Source organism: Salvelinus fontinalis, chromosome 31 (assembly GCF_029448725.1).
Source record: "Salvelinus fontinalis isolate EN_2023a chromosome 31, ASM2944872v1, whole genome shotgun sequence".
Lineage (NCBI taxonomy): Eukaryota > Metazoa > Chordata > Actinopteri > Salmoniformes > Salmonidae > Salvelinus > Salvelinus fontinalis.
The window spans coordinates 10,373,997-10,394,983 of NC_074695.1; the positions used below are offsets into that span (position 1 = coordinate 10,373,997).

The 20,987-nt window shown below is 42.6% G+C and overlaps 1 protein-coding gene across 1 annotated transcript; it reads right to left on the reverse strand.

Moving 5' to 3' along the window:
* Window positions 1-55: 55 nt before the first annotated feature.
* LOC129829518 (uncharacterized) lies at window positions 56-11,515 on the reverse strand. Its single transcript, XM_055891249.1, has 7 exons — window positions 10,848-11,515; window positions 9,989-10,363; window positions 8,230-8,541; window positions 7,737-7,853; window positions 7,257-7,454; window positions 3,740-3,892; window positions 56-3,436 (listed from the first exon to the last, which is right to left on the reverse strand). Exons 1-7 carry the CDS (start codon window positions 10,891-10,893, stop codon window positions 3,405-3,407), a joined length of 1,233 nt encoding a protein of 410 aa, XP_055747224.1. The 5' UTR covers window positions 10,894-11,515; the 3' UTR covers window positions 56-3,404.
* Window positions 11,516-20,987: the final 9,472 nt, after the last annotated feature.

Here is a 20,987-nt window from a genome sequence, read left to right on the forward strand (position 1 = left end):
CTTTCTTTAACTTATTGAATACAGGTTAGTAGAGAATAAAAATGTGATCACAGAATATAAATATTTCGTATTTATTCCCAGCAACATACGGTGAACAGAACTTACAGCGATACCGGCGAATGTGGTAACTGAGTGAAATATAAAACCCTGGCACCCATAGAATCTAGATACTAAACGGCAAACTTTATCTACTAGAGATGGACATCAGCTAGTCGGTCTCTACTAGAGATGGACATCAACTAGTCAGTCTCTACTAGAAATGGACATCAACTAGTCAGTCTCTACTAGAGATGGACATCAACTAGTCAGTCTCTAGTGGAGATGGACATCAACTAGTCAGTCTCTAGTGGAGATGGACATCAACTAGTCAGTCTCTACTGGAGATGGACATCAACTAGTCAGTCTCTAGTGGAGATGGACATCAACTAGTCAGTCTCTAGTGGAGATGGACATCAACTAGTCAGTCTCTAGTGGAGATGGACATCAACTAGTCAGTCTCTAGTGGAGATGGACATCGGCTAGTCAGTCTCTACTAGAGATGGACATCAACTAGTCAGTCTCTACTAGAGATGGACATCAACTAGTCAGTCTCTAGTGGAGATGGACATCAACTAGTCAGTCTCTACTAGAGATGGACATCAACTAGTCAGTCTCTAGTGGAGATGGACATCGGCTAGTCAGTCTCTAGTGGAGATGGACATCGGCTAGTCAGTCTCTAGTGGAGATGGACATCAACTAGTCAGTCTCTAGTGGAGATGGACATCGGCTAGTCAGTCTCTAGTGGAGATGGACATCAACTAGTCAGTCTCTACTGGAGATGGACATCAACTAGTCAGTCTACTAGAGATGGACATCAACTAGTCAGTCTCTACTGGAGATGGACATCAACTAGTCAGTCTCTACTAGAGATGGACATCAACTAGTTAGTCTCTACTAGAGATGGACATCAACTAGTTAGTCTCTACTAGAGATGGACATCAACTAGTGAGTCTAGTAGAGATGAACATCGGCTAGTCAGTCTCTAGTGGAGATGGACATCGGCTAGTCAGTCTCTAGTGGAGATGGACATCAACTAGTCAGTCTCTACTAGAGATGGACATCAACTAGTCAGTCTCTACTAGAGATGGACATCAGCTAGTCAGTCTACTAGAGATGGACATCAACTAGTCAGTCTACTAGAGATGGACATCAGCTAGTCAGTCTCTACTAGAGATGGACATCAGCTAGTCAGTCTCTACTAGAGATGGACATCAGCTAGTCAGTCTCTACTAGAGATGGACATCAACTATTCAGTCTCTACTAGAGATGGACATCAGCTAGTCAGTCTACTAGAGATGGACATCAACTAGTCAGTCTACTAGAGATGGACATCAGCTAGTCAGTCTCTACTAGAGATGGACATCAACCAGTCAGTCTCTACTAGAGATGGACATCAACTAGTCAGTCTACTAGAGATGGACATTAACTAGTCAGTCTACTAGAGATGGACATCAGCTAGTCAGTCTCTACTAGAGATGGACATCGGCTAGTCAGTCTACTAGAGATGGACATCGGCTAGTCAGTCTACTAGAGATGGACATCGGCTAGTCAGTCTACTAGAGATGGACATCAGCTAGTCAGTCTCTAGTGGAGATGGACATCAGCTAGTCAGTCTCTAGTGGAGATGGACATCAGCTAGTCAGTCTACTAGAGATGGACATCAACTAGTCAGTCTCTAGTGGAGATGGACATCAGCTAGTCAGTCTCTAGTGGAGATGGACATCGGCTAGTCAGTCTCTAGTGGAGATGGACATCAGCTAGTCAGTCTACTAGAGATAGACATCAGCTAGTCAGTCTCTAGTGGAGATGGACATCAGCTAGTCAGTCTACTAGAGATGGACATCGGCTAGTCAGTCTCTACTAGAGATGGACATCGGCTAGTCAGTCTCTACTGGAGATGGACATCGACTAGTCAGTCTCTAGTGGAGATGGACATCAGCTAGTCAGTCTCTAGTGGAGATGGACATCAGCTAGTCAGTCTCTAGTGGAGATGGACATCAGCTAGTCAGTCTACTAGAGATGGACATCGGCTAGTCAGTCTACTAGAGATGGACATCGGCTAGTCAGTCTACTAGAGATGGACATCGGCTAGTCAGTCTACTAGAGATGGACATCGGCTAGTCAGTCTCTAGTGGAGATGGACATCAACTAGTCAGTCTCTAGTGGAGATGGACATCAGCTAGTCAGTCTACTAGAGATGGACATCGGCTAGTCAGTCTACTAGAGATGGACATCGGCTAGTCAGTCTACTAGAGATGGACATCGGCTAGTCAGTCTACTAGAGATGGACATCGGCTAGTCAGTCTCTAGTGGAGATGGACATCAACTAGTCAGTCTCTAGTGGAGATGGACATCAACTAGTCAATCGTAATGGAAAGAAACGAGTGACGAATTTCCGGGCAAGGGCGGTCCATTTAAAAATCATTCCTTCCTCCCTCGCCCTCCAAGTGTATACTCGTCAGTTGTCATGACACGTCATCAGAAGTGTCCACTTAATTTGAGTGCTGAGGGGATAGGGTGCTTTTCGGTCTTCAACCCGACATGTTGTCATGCATTTTTTTCCATTGCGAAATACTGCACCAAACATTAAAAATTACGTGACTAAAGTCTCCTGAGCAAAAACGTCAAAAATACAGATTTCTTGAGTTACTGTATCTTAGATTAATTCAGACTATTTTGAGGAAGTGTATACTGGCTACGACGTCTCAAACTGGACAAACAGTACTAATGCCTCTTGTTTTTCAAGCGAAGGTCTTTTAAGGGAGTACACTACCTCACTCGTTTAATTGGCCTAGCTGACTTCGGCTAACCGAACTGAAGTATGCTGAGGCCTTAAAGTTAATCTTTCTTCAGTCCAACAAGTGTTTGCTGTTCTCTTGTTGACGTCAATAGTTTAACTGACCGTCAGTCTTATTCAACCATCATTTAACAATTAAAATCATTGGCATTGGAACTTAGTGCTCAGTCGAATTCATGTCCAGTCTCGTCAGTTGTAGCTGATTTTTGGCATAAGAACTGGCCTAGAAAGGCCAAAGTGTCCAATAGGGTCATTGTAGTCATTGCCCTTTTATAGTTAGTTGATTGTAGTGTTCATTACAGTGTGCCTGGTATATGGATGATGGCTTAACAAATCTACCTACAAGTGTTGTCATGTTCTAATGCAGGATTCTACCAGGTTCTAGTAGATGTCGTGTGTATGGCTCCTACGTAGTGCTTTGGTACTTGTCTTGTGTCACTATCTCTGTCTGTGACCCATCCCTGAAGAAGGTTGTCAGCTCAGGAACGTCTGCATTGTGGGTTCTATCTTGATGGTTCTCTCACAAACACATGGTCCTTCTCTTTATCCAATATATCTGCCCAGCTCATCATCCCAAGGCAACGTACATGTTGTCCACACCTGTTGGTCATATCAGACATGTTAATAGACACGTCAGTCTGTTAGTGGTTATACAGGATGATTCTTCTAAATTAACTTGACAGTGGTAAGCAAAGATGGCCAGGAATCCAAACTGATAAGCCCAGTTTCACCAGTGTTTCTATCCGTAAGGATTCCAGCAGAGTTTAAGTCAAATTATTTTCAATGAGGGAAAATATGAAATTGGGTTTACTTTCTGAGTTGACTGGAATTGAAATGGAACTGACCCCAACCTGGATTCCAGGATAAAAGCTAGGAGTGGGACGATACAAGACAAGGACTCACAGGTTCTGGTCTCTAGCTCTAGCACCAAGGGGTTCTCCTGTCTCTTGCAGAGCTTGACTCTGGAAACGATGATGATGACGACGAGAGCCACGAGGAAGGCCAGAGCAGAAGCTAGGCAGCTGATCACAATAGGGCTCAACACTGGGTCTGGGTCTGAGGGGCACACAACCCAGATGGACAGACAATATGAGAAGTGATACATGTTTTATATTACGGTTAATATCGTCCAGGTCTGAGGGTGGGTGGACGCAACCAATGATGTACACAAACAAACATGAATATACACTACGTGACCAAAAGTATGTGGACACCTGCACGTCGAACATCATCCAAAATCATGGGCATTAATGTGTACTTGGTACCCTTCCCCAGATCTGTGCCTCAACACAATCCTGTCTCGGAGCTCTACGAACAATTATTTCGACCTCATGGCTTGTGTTTTGCTCTGACATGCACTGTCAACTGTGGGACCTTAAAAAGACAGGTGTGAGCCTTTCCAAATCATGTCCAATCAATTGAACTTACAACAGGTGGAAACATCTCAGGGATGATCAATGGAAACAGGATGCACTAGAGCTCAATTTAGAATCTCATAGCAAAGGGTCTGAATACTTATGTAAATAAGCTGCTTATGTTCAATACAGTCTCAGTCAAAAGTTTGGACACACCTAATCATTCAAGGGTTTTTCTTTATTTTTACTCTTTTCTACATTGCTGCTACTCTCTGTTTATCTTATATGCATAGTGACTTTAACTATACATTCATGTACATACTACCTAAATTGGCCCGACCAACCAGTGCTCCCGCACATTGGCTAACCGGGCTATCTGCATTGTGTCCCACCACCTGCCAAGCCCTCTTTTTACGCTTCTGCTACTCTCTGTTCATCATATATACATAGTCACTTTAACCATACCTACATACTACCTCAATAAGCCTGACTAACAGGTCTGTATATATCCTTGCTACTCTTTTTTCAAATGTCTTTTTACTGTTGTTTTATTTCTTTACTTACCTACACACACACATACCTTTTTTTCTCCCCCGCACAATTGGTAAGTAAGCATTTCACTGTAAGGTCTACACCTGTTGTATTCGGCGCACGTGACAAATAAACTTTGATTTGATTTGGAATAGTGAAGACACTATGAAGTAACACATATGGAATCATGTAGTAACCAAAAAAAAGTGTTGAATGAGTTCCCACGTATGCTGAGCACTTGTTGGCTGCTTTGCTTTCACTCTGCGGTCCAACTCATCCCAAACCATCTCAATTGGGTTGAGGTAGGGTGATTGTGGAGGCCAGGTCATCTGATGCAGCACTCCATCACTCTCCTTCTTGGTCAAATAGCCCTTACAGCCTCCCGAGTGGCGCAGCGGTCTAAGGCACTGCATCGCAGTGCCAGCTGGATCACTACAGATCCTGGTCGATCCCAGGCTGTGTTGCAGCCTGCTGTAACCTGGAGACCCATAAGTTGGCGCACAATTGGCCCAGCGTTGTCCTGGTTAGGGGGGGGGGGGCTTGGCCGGCTGGTGTGTCCTTGTCCCATTGCGCTCTAGCGACTCCTGTGATGGGCCGGGCGCAGTGCACACTAACACAGTCGCCAGGTGTACGGTGTTTCCTCCGACACATTGATGCGGCTGGCTTCCGGATTAAGTGAGCATTGTGTCAAGAAGCAGTGCGGCTTGGCAGGGTCGTGTTTTGGAGGACGCATGGCTCTTGACCTTTTGCCTCTCCTGAGTCCGTACGGGAGTTGCAGCAATGGGACAAGACTGTAACTACCAATTGGATATCATGAAATTGTGTAGAAAAGGGGGTAAAAATATAATTAAAATATATTAATATTAAAAAAATAGCCCGTACACAGTGTTCTGTTGGAAAACAAATGATAGTCCCACTAAGCCCAAACCAGATGGGATGACGTATCACTGCAGAATGCTGTGGTAGCCATGCTGGTTAAGTGTGCCTAGAATTCTAAATAAATCACAGACCGTGTCAACAGCAAAGCACCATCACACCTCCTCCTCCATGGTTCACAGTGGGAACCACACATGCAGAGATCATCCTTTCACCCGTCTTACAGCGGTTGGAACCAAAAATCGCACCTTTGGACAGATTTCCACTGGTCTAATGTCCATTGCTCGTGTTTCTTGGCCCAAGCAAGGCTCTTCTTATTGGTGTCTGTTTCTATGCAACAATTCGAAGGCCTGATTCACACAGTCTCCACTGAACAGTTGATGTTGAGATGTGTCTGTTACTTGAACTCTTCATTTGGGTTGCAATTTCTGAGGCTGGTAACTCTAATGAATGTATCCTCTGCAGCAGAGGTAACTCTGGGTCTTCCTTTCCTGGGGCAGTTCTCATGAGAGCCAGTTTAATCTCGCTTTATGTTTTTTCAAAGTTTCAAAGTTCTTGAAATGTTGCGGATTGACTGACCTTCATGTCTTAAAGTAATGATGGACTGTTGTTTCTCTTTGCTTATTTGAGCTGTTCTTGCCATAATATGTACGTGGTCTTTTACCAAATAGGGCTATCTTCTCTATACCAACCCTACTTTGTCACAACACAACTGATTGGCTCAAACACATTAAGGAAAGAAATTCAACAAATTAACTTTTAACAAGGCACACAAATCTTGAAATGCATTCCAGGTGACTACCTCATGAAGCTGGTTGAGAGAATGCCAAGAGTGTGTAAAGCTGTCATCAAGGCAAAGGGTTCCTACTTTGAAGAATCTCAAATATAAAATATATATTTTAACACTTTTTTGGTTACTAGATGATTCCATATGTGTTATTTCATAGTGTTGATGTGTTCACTATTATTCTACAATGTAGAAAATAGTACAAATAAAGAAAAACCCTGGAATAAGTAGGTGTCCAGACTTTTGACTGATACTGTACATTTGCAAAAATGTCTAAAAACCTGTTTTTGCTTTGTCATTATGGGCTATTGTGTATAGATTGATGAGGATTTTTTTTTTAAATTAAAAAAATGTATTAATCAATTTTAGAACAAGGCTGTAACGTAATAAAATGTGGAAAAAGGGAAGGGGTCCGAATACTTCCCGAATGAACTGTACATCTATGGACACAACCGAGATGGACAGACAGTCATTATATGGACATTGAGAAATTGTTGCAGTTTTAAAGTAAGTTTGCTGCAATTCTACACATTTTGCCATGGGGGGAAATGTTTGCAGTTTTTAATGATATGAGTGAGACTGACTAACAAAATCAATGGGGGGCCCCCCGGGCCAGTAATTCAACCATGATAACAAGTTTAGATAGCTGGCCGCTAAACTAATTTAGCAATCCCCCCCAAAAAATATTGCTGACATGGCTAATTGACTGACTATCAGTGACATAACAACAAACAAACTGCTGATGCACACCAACATTTTGAAATTGCATATTTTCTATTCTACTATTTTGAGGGAAATTGATCCGAGGGCTTCAAAAGGGGAACCGCCAGTTGTCCATCCCTGCCGTAGATGCTGACTGGCCTGCCCTCACCTCTGATGGAGACAGGGAGCGGTTGGCTCTCCCGGGACATGAAGGTTCTCCCGTCCAGCTGGACCATATAGAGGCAGTAATAGCAGCCCTCGTTGGAGAGCTGTGCGTTTGAGAAGCTGAAGGTGACAGCGGGAGTGAGGGCGGGCAGTGACTGGTGTACCATGTCGTTGGAGCGGATCAGACGCAGCTGGAAGGAACCTCAATAAGGAAATAAAACAATCTTTAATATTGTGTTATCCTGGATAGATTTAGTAAATGTAGCTATGTACTGCTTGTTCTTGCCTATACGGGCCAGTTTTCCAGAGACAGCTTAGCACTAGACTGAAAAGCTTGCTTATTGGAGAATCTCCATTGAAAGAGCAATTTAGTCCAGGCCTAGGCTTAATGTCCAAGAAACCAGACAAATTAGTATTATTATTTTTATTTTTTTAAATGGTCAAATAAATCAAAATCAATTAATGTATCAATCAATTAAGCTACCTCCAGGATACTGCTTCTCAGTGAAGCAGGTGATGTTGAAGCTGTGGCCTTTGATGACAGAGCCTGTGGGAGCCTCGTTGGACGTGTTATACCAGCGCAGAGGGGTGAGCAGCTCCACTGACGAGATGGGAAGGAGACAGGGGGTTGTGGATCAATTTGACCCGTCATACAGGACAGATCAAAATGACAAAACAAAGTCAGACTTTTTTTTTTTTTTTTTTTGTTACTGGAAAAGATGTCAGGATCTCATGACAAAACCAAAATGATAAAAGATGAGTTCATTAGGGAGAACAGAGTGAAACGAGGCAGTACTACCTGTCCTGAACTCGACCAATAAGAAAAAACAAGTTGTCCCTTTTTATGTTGCAAAAACATTTCTCTACGTTGTGCCCTAATGAACTTTAAAGCATACTGTAGCAAATCCCCTTTTCCTCTTCCATTGGAGCAAATCCCTTCCATCTTCCTCTAACTGAACAGGCCCTAGATGACTCACCCACAGTGATGTTGATAAAGTTGCTGGGTGGAGAGGTGAGCGTGGAGGAGGAGGGAGCGATACCCTTGATCCCGTACAGACAACTATAGCTGCCCTGTTGAGTAGTCTTCAGGATTGACAGAGTAAACTCCACCCTGGACTGGGCAAAGGTCACCCACTGAGTCATCAACGGGGTGTCTATGCCCCTCGTAGACAGAATGAAGTAATTTAGGTGGTGGCCCGGTACCACAGTACAGCTGAAGCGAACCGCCTCCCCGGGAGAGAAGACGGTGTGAGGGGAGAGCAGGGACAGGGTGGGCATCAACAGTGCACCTGTCAGGGAGATAGATCCAGTGCCTTCAGAAAGTATTCATACCCATGGACTTATTCCACATTTTGTTATGTTACAGCCTGAATTCAAAATGGATTCAATATTTTTTTTTTCTCCTCACCAATCTACCCACAATTAAAAATGTTTTTAGAAAATGTTGCCTATTTATTGACAATGAAATACTGAAATCTCATTTACATAAGTATTCACACCCCTGAGTCAATACATGTTAGAATCACCTTTGGCAGAGATTACAGCTGTGAAGTCTTTCTGGGTAACTCGAAGAACATTCCACAACTGGACTGTGCAACATTTGCCCATTATTAATTTCAAAATTATTCAAACTCTGTCAAATTGGTTGTTGATCATTGCTAGACAACCATTTTCATGTCTTGCCATAGATTTAAAACCTCTACAGGATTGGTGGGTCCCCCACGGGACGGTTGAGCTAACAAAGGCTAATGTGATTAGCATGAGGTTGTAAGTAACAAGAACATTTCCCAGGACATAGACATATCTGATATTGTCAGAAAGCTTAAATTCTTGTTAATCTGACTGCACTGTCCAATTTACAGTAGCTATTACAGTGAAAGAATACCATGCTATCGTTTAGAGAGTGCACAATTATGAACTTGAAAAGTTATTAATAAACTAATTAGGCACATTTGGGCAGTCTTGATACAACCTTTTGAACAGAAATGTAATGGTTAATTGGATCAGTCTAAAACTGTGCACATACACTGCTGCCATCTAGTGGCCAAACTCTAAATTGCACCTGGGCTGGAATAATACATTACGGCCTTTCTTTTGCATTTCAAAGATGACGGTACAAAAAATATATAAAACATGTATTTTTTTTTCTTTGTATGATCTTTTACCAGATCTAACGTGTTATAATATTATCCTACATTAATTTCACATTTCCACAAACTTTTCAATGTTCTTTTGAAATACATTGTCTTAGTATCATTTTTTTTTATGACCTTTCTAAATGAAAGCCTCATATGGAGGTAGACAATGTGGTCTTGAATAGAGTGAGGGGTGTCGGCCCTAAATCGGCCCTAATTAATCGGCCATTGCGATTAATCGGTCGACCTCTACTCACAATTGCATGGCATGGTGATCTCTGCTCAGCTTCAAAAGCCCTTAAAATTAAATGGAGTAGAAGTGCTCAAAGACGCCCTCTGGTGGTTTGAACGAGCATTAACGGCAAGCACTAACGCATATGATGCAACTTTTAATTGAGGAACCACTGTACAAACACCTCACAGCATATGATCAATTCTTAAAACGTTACTATTGTTAGATGTATTACTTAATTACATTCCAACGTGGAACTGTTTTCTGTCCCATAACAAAAACCCCACTATTTTAGCATGGGGGCCCCAGATCTGTTTAAACAATTTCAACTGATCTGTACCAGGCTATCCTCCTGGGACTCAGTCTCACCTGAACATTTCACCCCAGCGTCATTATCATGGGTGCAGGTGGGATTCCCGTTGACGGCCCTGGGACTGTGGAGAACCCTGGGACATCGCGTCAGGCTCGCCTCGTGGCCCGAACACTGGACGTGAGTCAGCCAGATCTCTCCGGTGCCCCTTCCAAACGCAGCTCTACGGATGGCTTTATCGGCCAGCCCACAGCCCAGCTCCTTGCACAACACGTCAGCATCTGTCAGGTCCCAGCCTTTGTCACACACTGTCCCCCACTGATTCCCGTGTAGTAGCTCCACGCGCCCCGCACAGTCACTGTCCCCATGGACTAGACGGATGAACGAAAAGCCATCTGCAGCTGGTACTATTCTGAGTGACTCACCGTCTGCACCTACCCCATCCCAAGTAACAAGAGCACAGCCTGTACAACAAGAGCACAGCCTGTACAACAAGAGCACAGCCTGTACAACAAGAGCACAGCCTGTACAACAAGAGCACAGCCTGTACAACAAGAGCACAGCCTGTACAACAAGAGCACAGCCTGTACAACAAGAGCACAGCCTGTACAACAAGAGCACAGCCTGTACAACAAGAGCACAGCCTGTACAACAAGAGCACAGCCTGTATAACAAGAGCACAGCCTGTATGGGACCAGCAAGAGAAAGACTGAGGAAAAGTGTAAATTTGATCTCCAAATCTTGAAAATACTTCAGCAAAGCAGTCATATCGATGTTAGCTGCTACAGTATCATTACTCAAGGTTGTCTCTGATACTTAACTCATCACACAAGCATATTGAAATACTTAAACAAGCTCATTCTAAAATTAACAAATTACACCACACAGAAAATAAAAAAACATCGAATGATCACTGACCTAGCGTTGTAAGGACAAGTAGAATATGCAGCATCTTTGTCACCATTTCATTTGACCGCAAATCGAGAGATAATTCTTCTGACGTTGCGCTTGATGCGGTTTTCGGGGGGGAAACGGTCTACTCAAACTGCACCCAAAAGTGTAGTGGAGACCTTGAACTTGAGACCACTATAGTTGGCTAACTAGTCAAATTACCGCAATACTATCTGAAGGATTTCGGTGTGTTAGCCTGTAGTATAGCTGGCTACAACATGCCTACTCGCTGCTACCACGCATCTAGCTAAATTCCTTCTGTCACTGACACTGTTTGATCATGCCTGGTTAGTTTAGCTGGTTAACTTCAGGTCAGTCCTGGTCCATCCTTTCACATTTCATAACGTAAATCAAACATATACAAATATTAAGCCGAGAAATCTACTCCATGTCGTAACTATGCATATTCTTTAACTACAAAACCTTGTTTTAAAGAACGCGAAAGTTCTATAGTTAAAAACATGAATTATTCAATATGTAGATACAGTATTATTTGTCATCGATATATAATCACGTCAAGCTATCAGGGAATCATATCGAAAGATTTGTTGTTTAAATTAAAATTTTGAAAAAAGTTTCAAAGATTTATTGTTTTCGGTAAAAACAAGCAAGACACATATCCGCCTGGCGTTGCATCTACGTAATTACGTATTTACGTACGGAATTATACCAGTGTTTTGGGAACTACATTACCATGAATAACTATAGTGGAATCGGAGGTTCGCCTTCAAAATAAATAGCCCCCAATGAAACATGTAAACTGATCCAAAAAAAATAGTGGAATCATGCCACAATTAGAGTAAATAATGGTGAAATAGTTTGGATTGTTGTTACATATATTCAAAAAAACAAAATAATGAGTTAATTTTACCCCCCAAAATCTGTGCAAATCGAACTGTGGATGTATTTGGATTCAGAATTTCGTTGGGGGCTTATATGCCTAGCCCTTGATCATCAAATCAAATTGTATTTACACATATTTAGTAGATGGGTGTAGCGAAATGCTTGTGTTCCTAGGTCCAACGGTGCAGTAGTATCTAACAATTCAAAACAATACACACATATAAAAAATAAAATTATGGAATTAAGAAATATATAAATATTAGGACAAGCAACGTCGGAGTGGCATTGAATAAAATGCAGTAGAATAGAATACAGAATATACATATGAGACGAGTAAAGCAGTATGTAACATTATTAAAGTGACTAGTGTTCCATTATTAAAGTGGCCAGTGATTCCATGTCTATGTATATAGGGCAGCAGCCTCTAAGGTGCAGGGTTGAGTAACATTATTAAAGTGGCCAGTGATTCCATGTCTATTTATATGGGGCAGCAGCCTCTAAGGTGCAGGGTTGAGTAACATTATTAAAGTGGCCAGTGATTCCATGTCTATGTATAGAGGGCAGCAGTCTCTAAGGTGGAGGGTTGAGTAACATTATTAAAGTGGCCAGTGATTCCATGTCTATGTATACGGGGCAGCAGCGTCTAAGGTGGAGGGTTGAGTAACCGGGTGGAAGCCAACTAGTGATGGTTATTTAATAGTCTGATGGCCTTGAGATAGAAGCTGTTTTTCAGTCTCTCCGTGTCCGTTTTGATGCACCTGTACTGAACTCGCCTTCTGGATGATAGTGGGGTAAAGAGGCCGTGGCTGATGTCCTTGATGATCTTTTGGGCCTTCCTGTGACATCAGGTGCTGTCGGTGTCCTGGAGGGCAGGTAGTTTGACCCCGGTGATGCGTTGGGACGACCGCACCACCCTCTGGAGAGCCCTGCAGTTGCTGACTGTGCAGTTGCCGTACCAGGCGGTGATACAACCCGACAGGATGGTCTTAATTGTGTGTAACGGATGTGAAATGGCTAGCTAGTTAGCGGGTACGCGCTAATAGCGTTTCAATCAGTTACGTCACTTGCTCTGAAACCTAGAAGTAGTGTTTCCCCTTGTTTCCTCTCCCCCACAGCTTTTGTGGAGCGATGGGTACCGACGCTTCGTGGGTGACTGTTGTTGATGTGTGCAGAGGGTCCCTGGTTCGCGTCGGAGCGAGGGGACGTACTAAAGTTATACTGTTACATGTGCATCTGTAAAAGTTTGCCAAGCCAAATTTCTTCAGCCTCCTGAGGTCGTTCTGTGCGTGATTTCCTTTCACTGTAAGGTTTCACTGTAAGGAATACCTGTTGTATTCGGTGCATGTGACAAATACAATTTTATTTGATTTTTATGTACATATCTACCTCCATTACCTTGTACCACTGCGCATCGACTCGGTACTGGTACCCAGTGTGTACAGCCAAGTTATCATTACTCAATGTATATTTATTCCTTGTGTTATTATTTTATTCTATTTTTGTCTCTTCCCGCATTGTTGGGAAGGGTCCCTAAGTAAGCATTTCATTGGTAGTCTACAAAGTGTTCAGAGGTTGTTTTCTCTGAAGTCAATGACATGTGACTATAGAATTAGTATTCTCTATGCGTGACCATCATCCTACAGACAGAGATCACTCATTCACCACTAGCTACTCTGCTACAATGTATCCATATCATACTGTATGTCAGTGGATGAACCTATATACCTCAGTGGTACTAACCAGGCACAAATTGTAGAGGAAAATAGCCTATCTTCTGTACCAAAAAGAAGAAGCTATCTGTGTGCAAGCAGGTGTACATGTAGGTCTGTGTACATGTAGCCATATACAGTACCAGTCAAAAGTTTGGACACACCTACTCATTCAAGGGTTTTTCTTTATTTTTACTATTTTCTACATGGTAGAATAATAGTGAAGACATCAAAACTATGAAATAACACATATGGAATCATGTAGTAACCAAAAAAGTGTTAAACAAAACAAAATATTATTTTATATTTGAGATGCTTCAAAGTAGACACCCTTTGCCTTGATGACAGCTTTGCACACTCTTGGCATTCTCTCAACCAGCTTCACCTGGAATGATTTTCCAACAGTCTTGAAGGAGTTAACACGTATGCTGAGCACTTGTTGGCTGCTTTTACTTCAATCTGCGGTCCAACTCATCCCAATTGGGTTGAGGTCGGGTGATTGTGGAGGCCAGGTCATCTGATGCAGCACTCCTTCACGATCAAATAGCCCTTACACAGCCTGGAGGTGTGTTTTGAGTCATTGTCCTGTTGAAAAACAAATGATAGTTCCACTAAGCGTAAACCAGATAGCAAATTTGGACTCATGAGAACAAAGGATAGATTTCCACCGGTCTAATGTCCATTGCATAAAATGGACTTGGTCTTTCACCAAATAGGGCTATCTTCTGTATACCACCCCTACCATGTCACAACACAACTGATTGGCTCAAACACACTAAGAAGGAAAGAAATTCCACAAATGAACTTTTAACAAGGCACACCTGTTAATAATTTTAAAGCATTCCAGGTGACTACCTCATGAATCTGGTTGAGAGAATGTCAATAGTGTGCATAGCTGTCATCAAGGCAAAGTGTGGCTACTTTGAAGAATCTCAAATGAAAAATATATTATATATAACACTTTTTTGGTTACTACATGATTCCATGTGTTTTATTTAATAGTTTTGATGTCTTAACTATTATTCTACAACGTAGTAAAGTGTAAAAATAAAGAAAAACTCTTGAATGAGTAGGTGTTCTAAAACTTTTGACCGGAGGTGTGCAGTGGGGCAAAAAAGTATTTAGTTAGCCACCAATTGTGCAAGTTCTCCCACTTAAAAAGATGAGAGGCCTGTAATTTTCATCATAGGTACACTTCAACTATGACAAACAAAATGAGAAAAAAAATCCAGAAAATCACATTGTAGGATTTTTAATGAATTTATTTACAAATTATGTTGGAAAAAAAGTATTTGGTCAATAACAAAAGTTTATCTCAATACTTTGTTATATACCCTTTGTTGGCAATGACAGAGGTCAAACGTTTTCTGTAAGTCTTCACAAGGTTTTCACACACTGTTGCTGGTATTTTGGCCCATTCCTCCATGCAGATCTCCTCTAGAGCAGTGATGTTTTGGGGCTGTTGCTGGGCAACACGGACTTTCAACTCCCTCCAAAGATTTTCTATGGGGTTGAGATCTGGAGACTGGCTAGGCCACTCCAGGACCTTGAAATGCTTCTTACGAAGCCACTCCTTCGTTGCCCGGGCGGTGTGTTTGGGATAATTGTCATGCTGAAAGACCCAGCCACGTTTCATCTTCAATGCCCTTGCTTATGGAAGGAGGTTTTCACTCAAAATCTCACGATACATAGCCCCATTCATTCTTTCCTTTACACGGATCAGTCGTCCTGGTCCCTTTGCAGAAAAACAGACCCAAAACATGATGTTTCCACCCCTATGCTTCACAGTAGGTATGGTGTTCTTTGGATGCAACTCAGCATTCTTTGTTCTCCAAACACGACGAGTTGAGTTTTTACCAAAAAGTTATATTTTGGTTTCATCTGACATTCTCCCAATCTTCTTCTGGATCATCCAAATGCTCTCTAGCAAACTTCAGACGGGCCTGGACATGTACTGGCTTAAGCAGGGGGACACGTCTGGCACTGCAGGATTTGAGTCCCTGGCAGCGTAGTGTGTTACTGATGGTAGGCTTTGTTACTTTGGTCCCAGCTCTCTGCAGGTCATTCACTAGGTCCCCCCGTGTGGTTCTGGGATTTTTGCTCACCGTTCTTGTGATCATTTTGACCCCACGGGGTGAGATCTTGCGTGGAGCCCCAGATCGAGGGAGATTATCAGTGGTCTTGTATGTCTTCCATTTCCTAATAATTGCTCCCACAGTTGATTTCTTCAAACCAAGCTGCTTACCTATTGCAGATGCAGTCTTCCCAGCCTGGTGCAGGTCTACAATTTTGTTTCTGGTGTCCTTTGACAGCTCTTTGGTCTTGGCCATAGTGGAGTTTGGAGTGTGACTGTTTGAGGTTGTGGACAGGTGTCTTTTATACTGATAACAAGTTCAAACAGGTGCCATTAATACAGGTAACGAGTGGAGGACAGAGGAGCCTCTTAAAGAAGAAGTTACAGGTCTGTGAGAGCCAGAAATCTTGCTTGTTTGTAGGTGACCAAATACTTTTTTTCCACCATAATTTGCAAATAAATTCATAAAAAATCCTACAATGTGATTTTCTGGATTTTCTTTTCTCATTTTGTCTGTCATAGTTGAAGTGTACCTATGATGAAAATTACAGGCCTCTCTCATCTTTTTAAGTGGGAGAACTTGCACAATTGGTGCCCCACTGTATATAGATTGTGTATAGGCTTGTCTCCCATTTGAATCTTCTTTTTGTGCCAGACTGGGTTCAAATGCCTTGTTTAATTTTTCTGTATATGTTATGTGTATGTATACAGTATACATGTACGTATGTAAACTCGGCAAAAAAATAATTGTCCCTTTTGCAGGACCGTCTTTCAAAAATAATTCGTAAAAAATCAAAAAAACTTCACAGATCTTCATTGTAAAGGGTTTAAACACTGTTTCCCATGCTTGTTCAATGAACCATAAACAATTAATGAACATGCACCTGTGGAACGGTCGTTAAGACACTAACAGCTCACAGACGGTAGGCAATTAAGGTCACAGTTATGAAAACTTAGGACACCAAAGAAGCCTTTCTGCTGACTCTGGAAAAACACCAAAAGAAAGATGCCCAGGGTCCCTGCTCATCTGTGTGAACGTGGCTTAGGCATGCTGCAAGGAGGCATGAGGACTGCAGATGTGGCCAGGGCAATAAATTGCAATGTCCGTACTGTGAGACGCCTAAGACAGTGCTACAGGAAGACAGGACGGACAGCTGATCGTCCTTGCAGTGGCAGACAACGTGTAACAACACCTGCACAGCATCGGTACATCCGAACATCACGTACAGTACATCCGAACAGTGATTACCGACACACTGTATGAACAGTGATTACCGTATGAACAGTGATTACCGTATGAACAGTGATTACCGACACACTGTATGAACAGTGATTACCGTATGAACAGTGATTACCGTATGAACAGTGATTACCGACGCACCGTATGAACAGTGATTACCGTATGAACAGTGATTACCGACGCACCGTATGAACAGTGATTACCGTATGAACAGTGATTACCGTATGAACAGCGATTACCGTATGAACAGCGATTACCGTATGAACAGCGATTACCGTATGAACAGCGATTACCGTATGAACAGCGATTACCGACGCACCGTATGAACAGCGATTACCGACGCACCGTATGAACAGTGATTACCGTATGAACAGTGATTACCGTATGAACAGTGATTACCGTATGAACAGTGATTACCGTATGAACAGTGATTACCGTATGAACAGTGATTACCGTATGAACAGTGATTACCGTATGAACAGTGATTACCGTATGAACAGTGATTACCGACACACCGTATGAACAGTGATTGCCGACGCACCGTATGAACAGTGATTACCGTATGAACAGTGATTACCATATGAACAGTGATTACCGACGCACCGTATGAACAGTGATTACCGACGCACCGTATGAACAGTGATTACCGTATGAACAGTGATTACCATATGAACAGTGATTACCGACACACTGTATGAACAGTGATTACCGTATGAACAGTGATTACCGTATGAACAGTGATTACCGACACACTGTATGAACAGTGATTACCGTATGAACAGTGATTACCGTATGAACAGTGATTACCGACGCACCGTATGAACAGTGATTACCATATGAACAGTGATTACCGACGCACCGTATGAACAGTGATTACCGACGCACCGTATGAACAGTGATTACCGTATGAACAGTGATTACCATATGAACAGTGATTACCGACGCACCGTATGAACAGTGATTACCGACGCACCGTATGAACAGTGATTACCGTATGAACAGTGATTACCAACGCACCGTATGAACAGTGATTACCGTATGAACAGCGATTACCGTATGAACAGCGATTACCGTATGAACAGCGATTACCGTATGAACAGCGATTACCGTATGAACAGCGATTACCGTATGAACAGCGATTACCGTATGAACAGTGATTACCGACGCACCGTACGAACAGCGATTACCGTATGAACAGCGATCACCGTATGAACAGCTATTACCAACGCACTGTATGAACAGTGATTACCGTATGAACAGTGATTACCGACGCACCGTATGAACAGTGATTGCCGACGCACCGTATGAACAGTGATTACCGTATGAACAGTGATTACCATATGAACAGTGATTACCGACGCACCGTATGAACAGTGATTACCGACGCACCGTATGAACAGTGATTACCGTATGAACAGTGATTACCAACGCACCGTATGAACAGTGATTACCGTATGAACAGCGATTACCGTATGAACAGCGATTACCGTATGAACAGCGATTACCGTATGAACAGCGATTACCGTATGAACAGTGATTACCGACGCACCGTACGAACAGCGATTACCGTATGAACAGCGATCACCGTATGAACAGCTATTACCAACGCACTGTATGAACAGTGATTACCGTATGAACAGTGATTACCGTATGAACAGGGATTACCGTATGAACAGTGATTACCGACGCACCGTATGAACAGCGATTACCGTACGAACAGTGATTACTGTATGAACAGTGATTACCGTATGAACAGTGATTACCGACGCACCGTATGAACAGCGATTACCGTATGAACAGTGATTACCGTATGAACAGTGATCACCGTATGAACAGTGATTACCGACGCACCGTATGAACAGTGATCACCGTATGAACAGTGATTACCGACGCACCGTATGAACAGTGATCACCGTATGAACAGTGATTACCGACGCACCGTATGAACAGTGATTACCGACGCACCGTATGAACAGTGATTACCGACGCACCGTATGAACAGTGATTACCGACGCACCGTATGAACAGTGATTACCGTATGAACAGTGACTACCGACGCACCGTATGAACAGTGATTACCGTATGAACAGTGATTACCGTATGAACAGTGATTACCATATGAACAGTGATTACCGACGCACCGTATGAACAGTGATTACCGTATGAACAGTGATTACCATATGAACAGTGATTACCGACGCACCGTATGAACAGTGATTACCGTATGAACAGTGATTACCATATGAACAGTGATTACCGTATGAACAGTGATTACCGACGCACCGTATGAACAGTGATTATCGTATGAACAGTGATTACCGACGCACCGTATGAACAGTGATTACCGTATGAACAGTGATTACCGACGCACCGTATGAACAGTGATTATCGTATGAACAGTGATTACCAACGCACCGTATGAACAGTGATTACCGTATGAACAGTGATTACCGTATGAACAGTGATTACCGTATGAACAGTGATTACCGTATGAACAGTGATTACCGTATGAACAGTGATTACCAACGCACCGTATGAACAGTGATTACCGTATGAACAGTGATTACCGTATGAACAGTGATTACCGTATGAACAGTGATTACCGACGCACCGTATGAACAGTGATTATCGTACTAACAGTGATTACCGACGCACCGTATGAACAGTGATTACCGTATGAACAGTGATTACCGACGCACCGTATGAACAGTGATTATCGTATGAACAGTGATTACCAACGCACCGTATGAACAGTGATTACCGTATGAACAGTGATTACCAACGCACCGTATGAACAGTGATTACCGTATGAACAGTGATTACCGTATGAACAGTGATTACCGTATGAACAGTGATTACCAACGCACCGTATGAACAGTGATTACCGTATGAACAGTGATTACCGTATGAACAGTGATTACCGTATGAACAGTGATTACCGACGCACCGTATGAACAGTGATTATCGTATGAACAGTGATTACCAACGCACCGTATGAACAGTGATTACCGTATGAACAGTGATTACCAACGCACCGTATGAACAGTGATTACCGTATGAACAGTGATTACCGTATGAACAGTGATTACCAACGCACCGTATGAACAGTGATTACCGTATGAACAGTGATTACCGTATGAACAGTGATTACCGTAGGAACAGTGATTACCGACGCACCGTATGAACAGTGATCACCGTATGAACAGTGATTACCGACGCACCGTATGAACAGTGATTACCGACGCACCGTATGAACAGTGATTACCGTATGAACAGTGACTACCGACGCACCGTATGAACAGTGATTACCGTATGAACAGTGATTACCGTATGAACAGTGATTACCGACGCACCGTATGAACAGTGATTACCGTATGAACAGTGATTACCGTATGAACAGTGATTACCGTATGAACAGTGATTACCGACGCACCGTATGAACAGTGATTACCGTATGAACAGTGATTACCATATGAACAGTGATTACCGACGCACCGTATGAACAGTGATTACCGTATGAACAGTGATTACCATATGAACAGTGATTACCATATGAACAGTGATTACCGTATGAACAGTGATTACCGACGCACCGTATGAACAGTGATTATCGTATGAACAGTGATTACCAACGCACCGTATGAACAGTGATTACCGTATGAACAGTGATTACCGTATGAACAGTGATTACCAACGCACCGTATGAACAGTGATTACCGTATGAACAGTGATTACCGTATGAACAGTGATTACCAACGCACCGTATGAACAGTGATTACCGTATGAACAGTGATTACCGTATGAACAGTGATTACCGACGCACCGTATGAACAGTGATTATCATATGAACAGTGATTACCAACGCACCGTATGAACAGTGATTACCGTATGAACAGTGATTACCGTATGAACAGTGATTACCGTATGAACAGTGATTACCAACGCACCGTATGAACAGTGATTACCGTATGAACAGTGATTACCGTATGAACAGTGATTACCGACGCACCGTATGAACAGTGATTATCGTATGAACAGTGATTACCAACGCACCGTATGAACAGTGATTACCGTATGAACAGTGATTACCAACGCACCGTATGAACAGTGATTACCGTATGAACAGTGATTACCGTATGAACAGTGATTACCAACGCACCGTATGAACAGTGATTACCGTATGAACAGTGATTACCGTATGAACAGTGATTACCGACGCACCGTATGAACAGTGATTATCG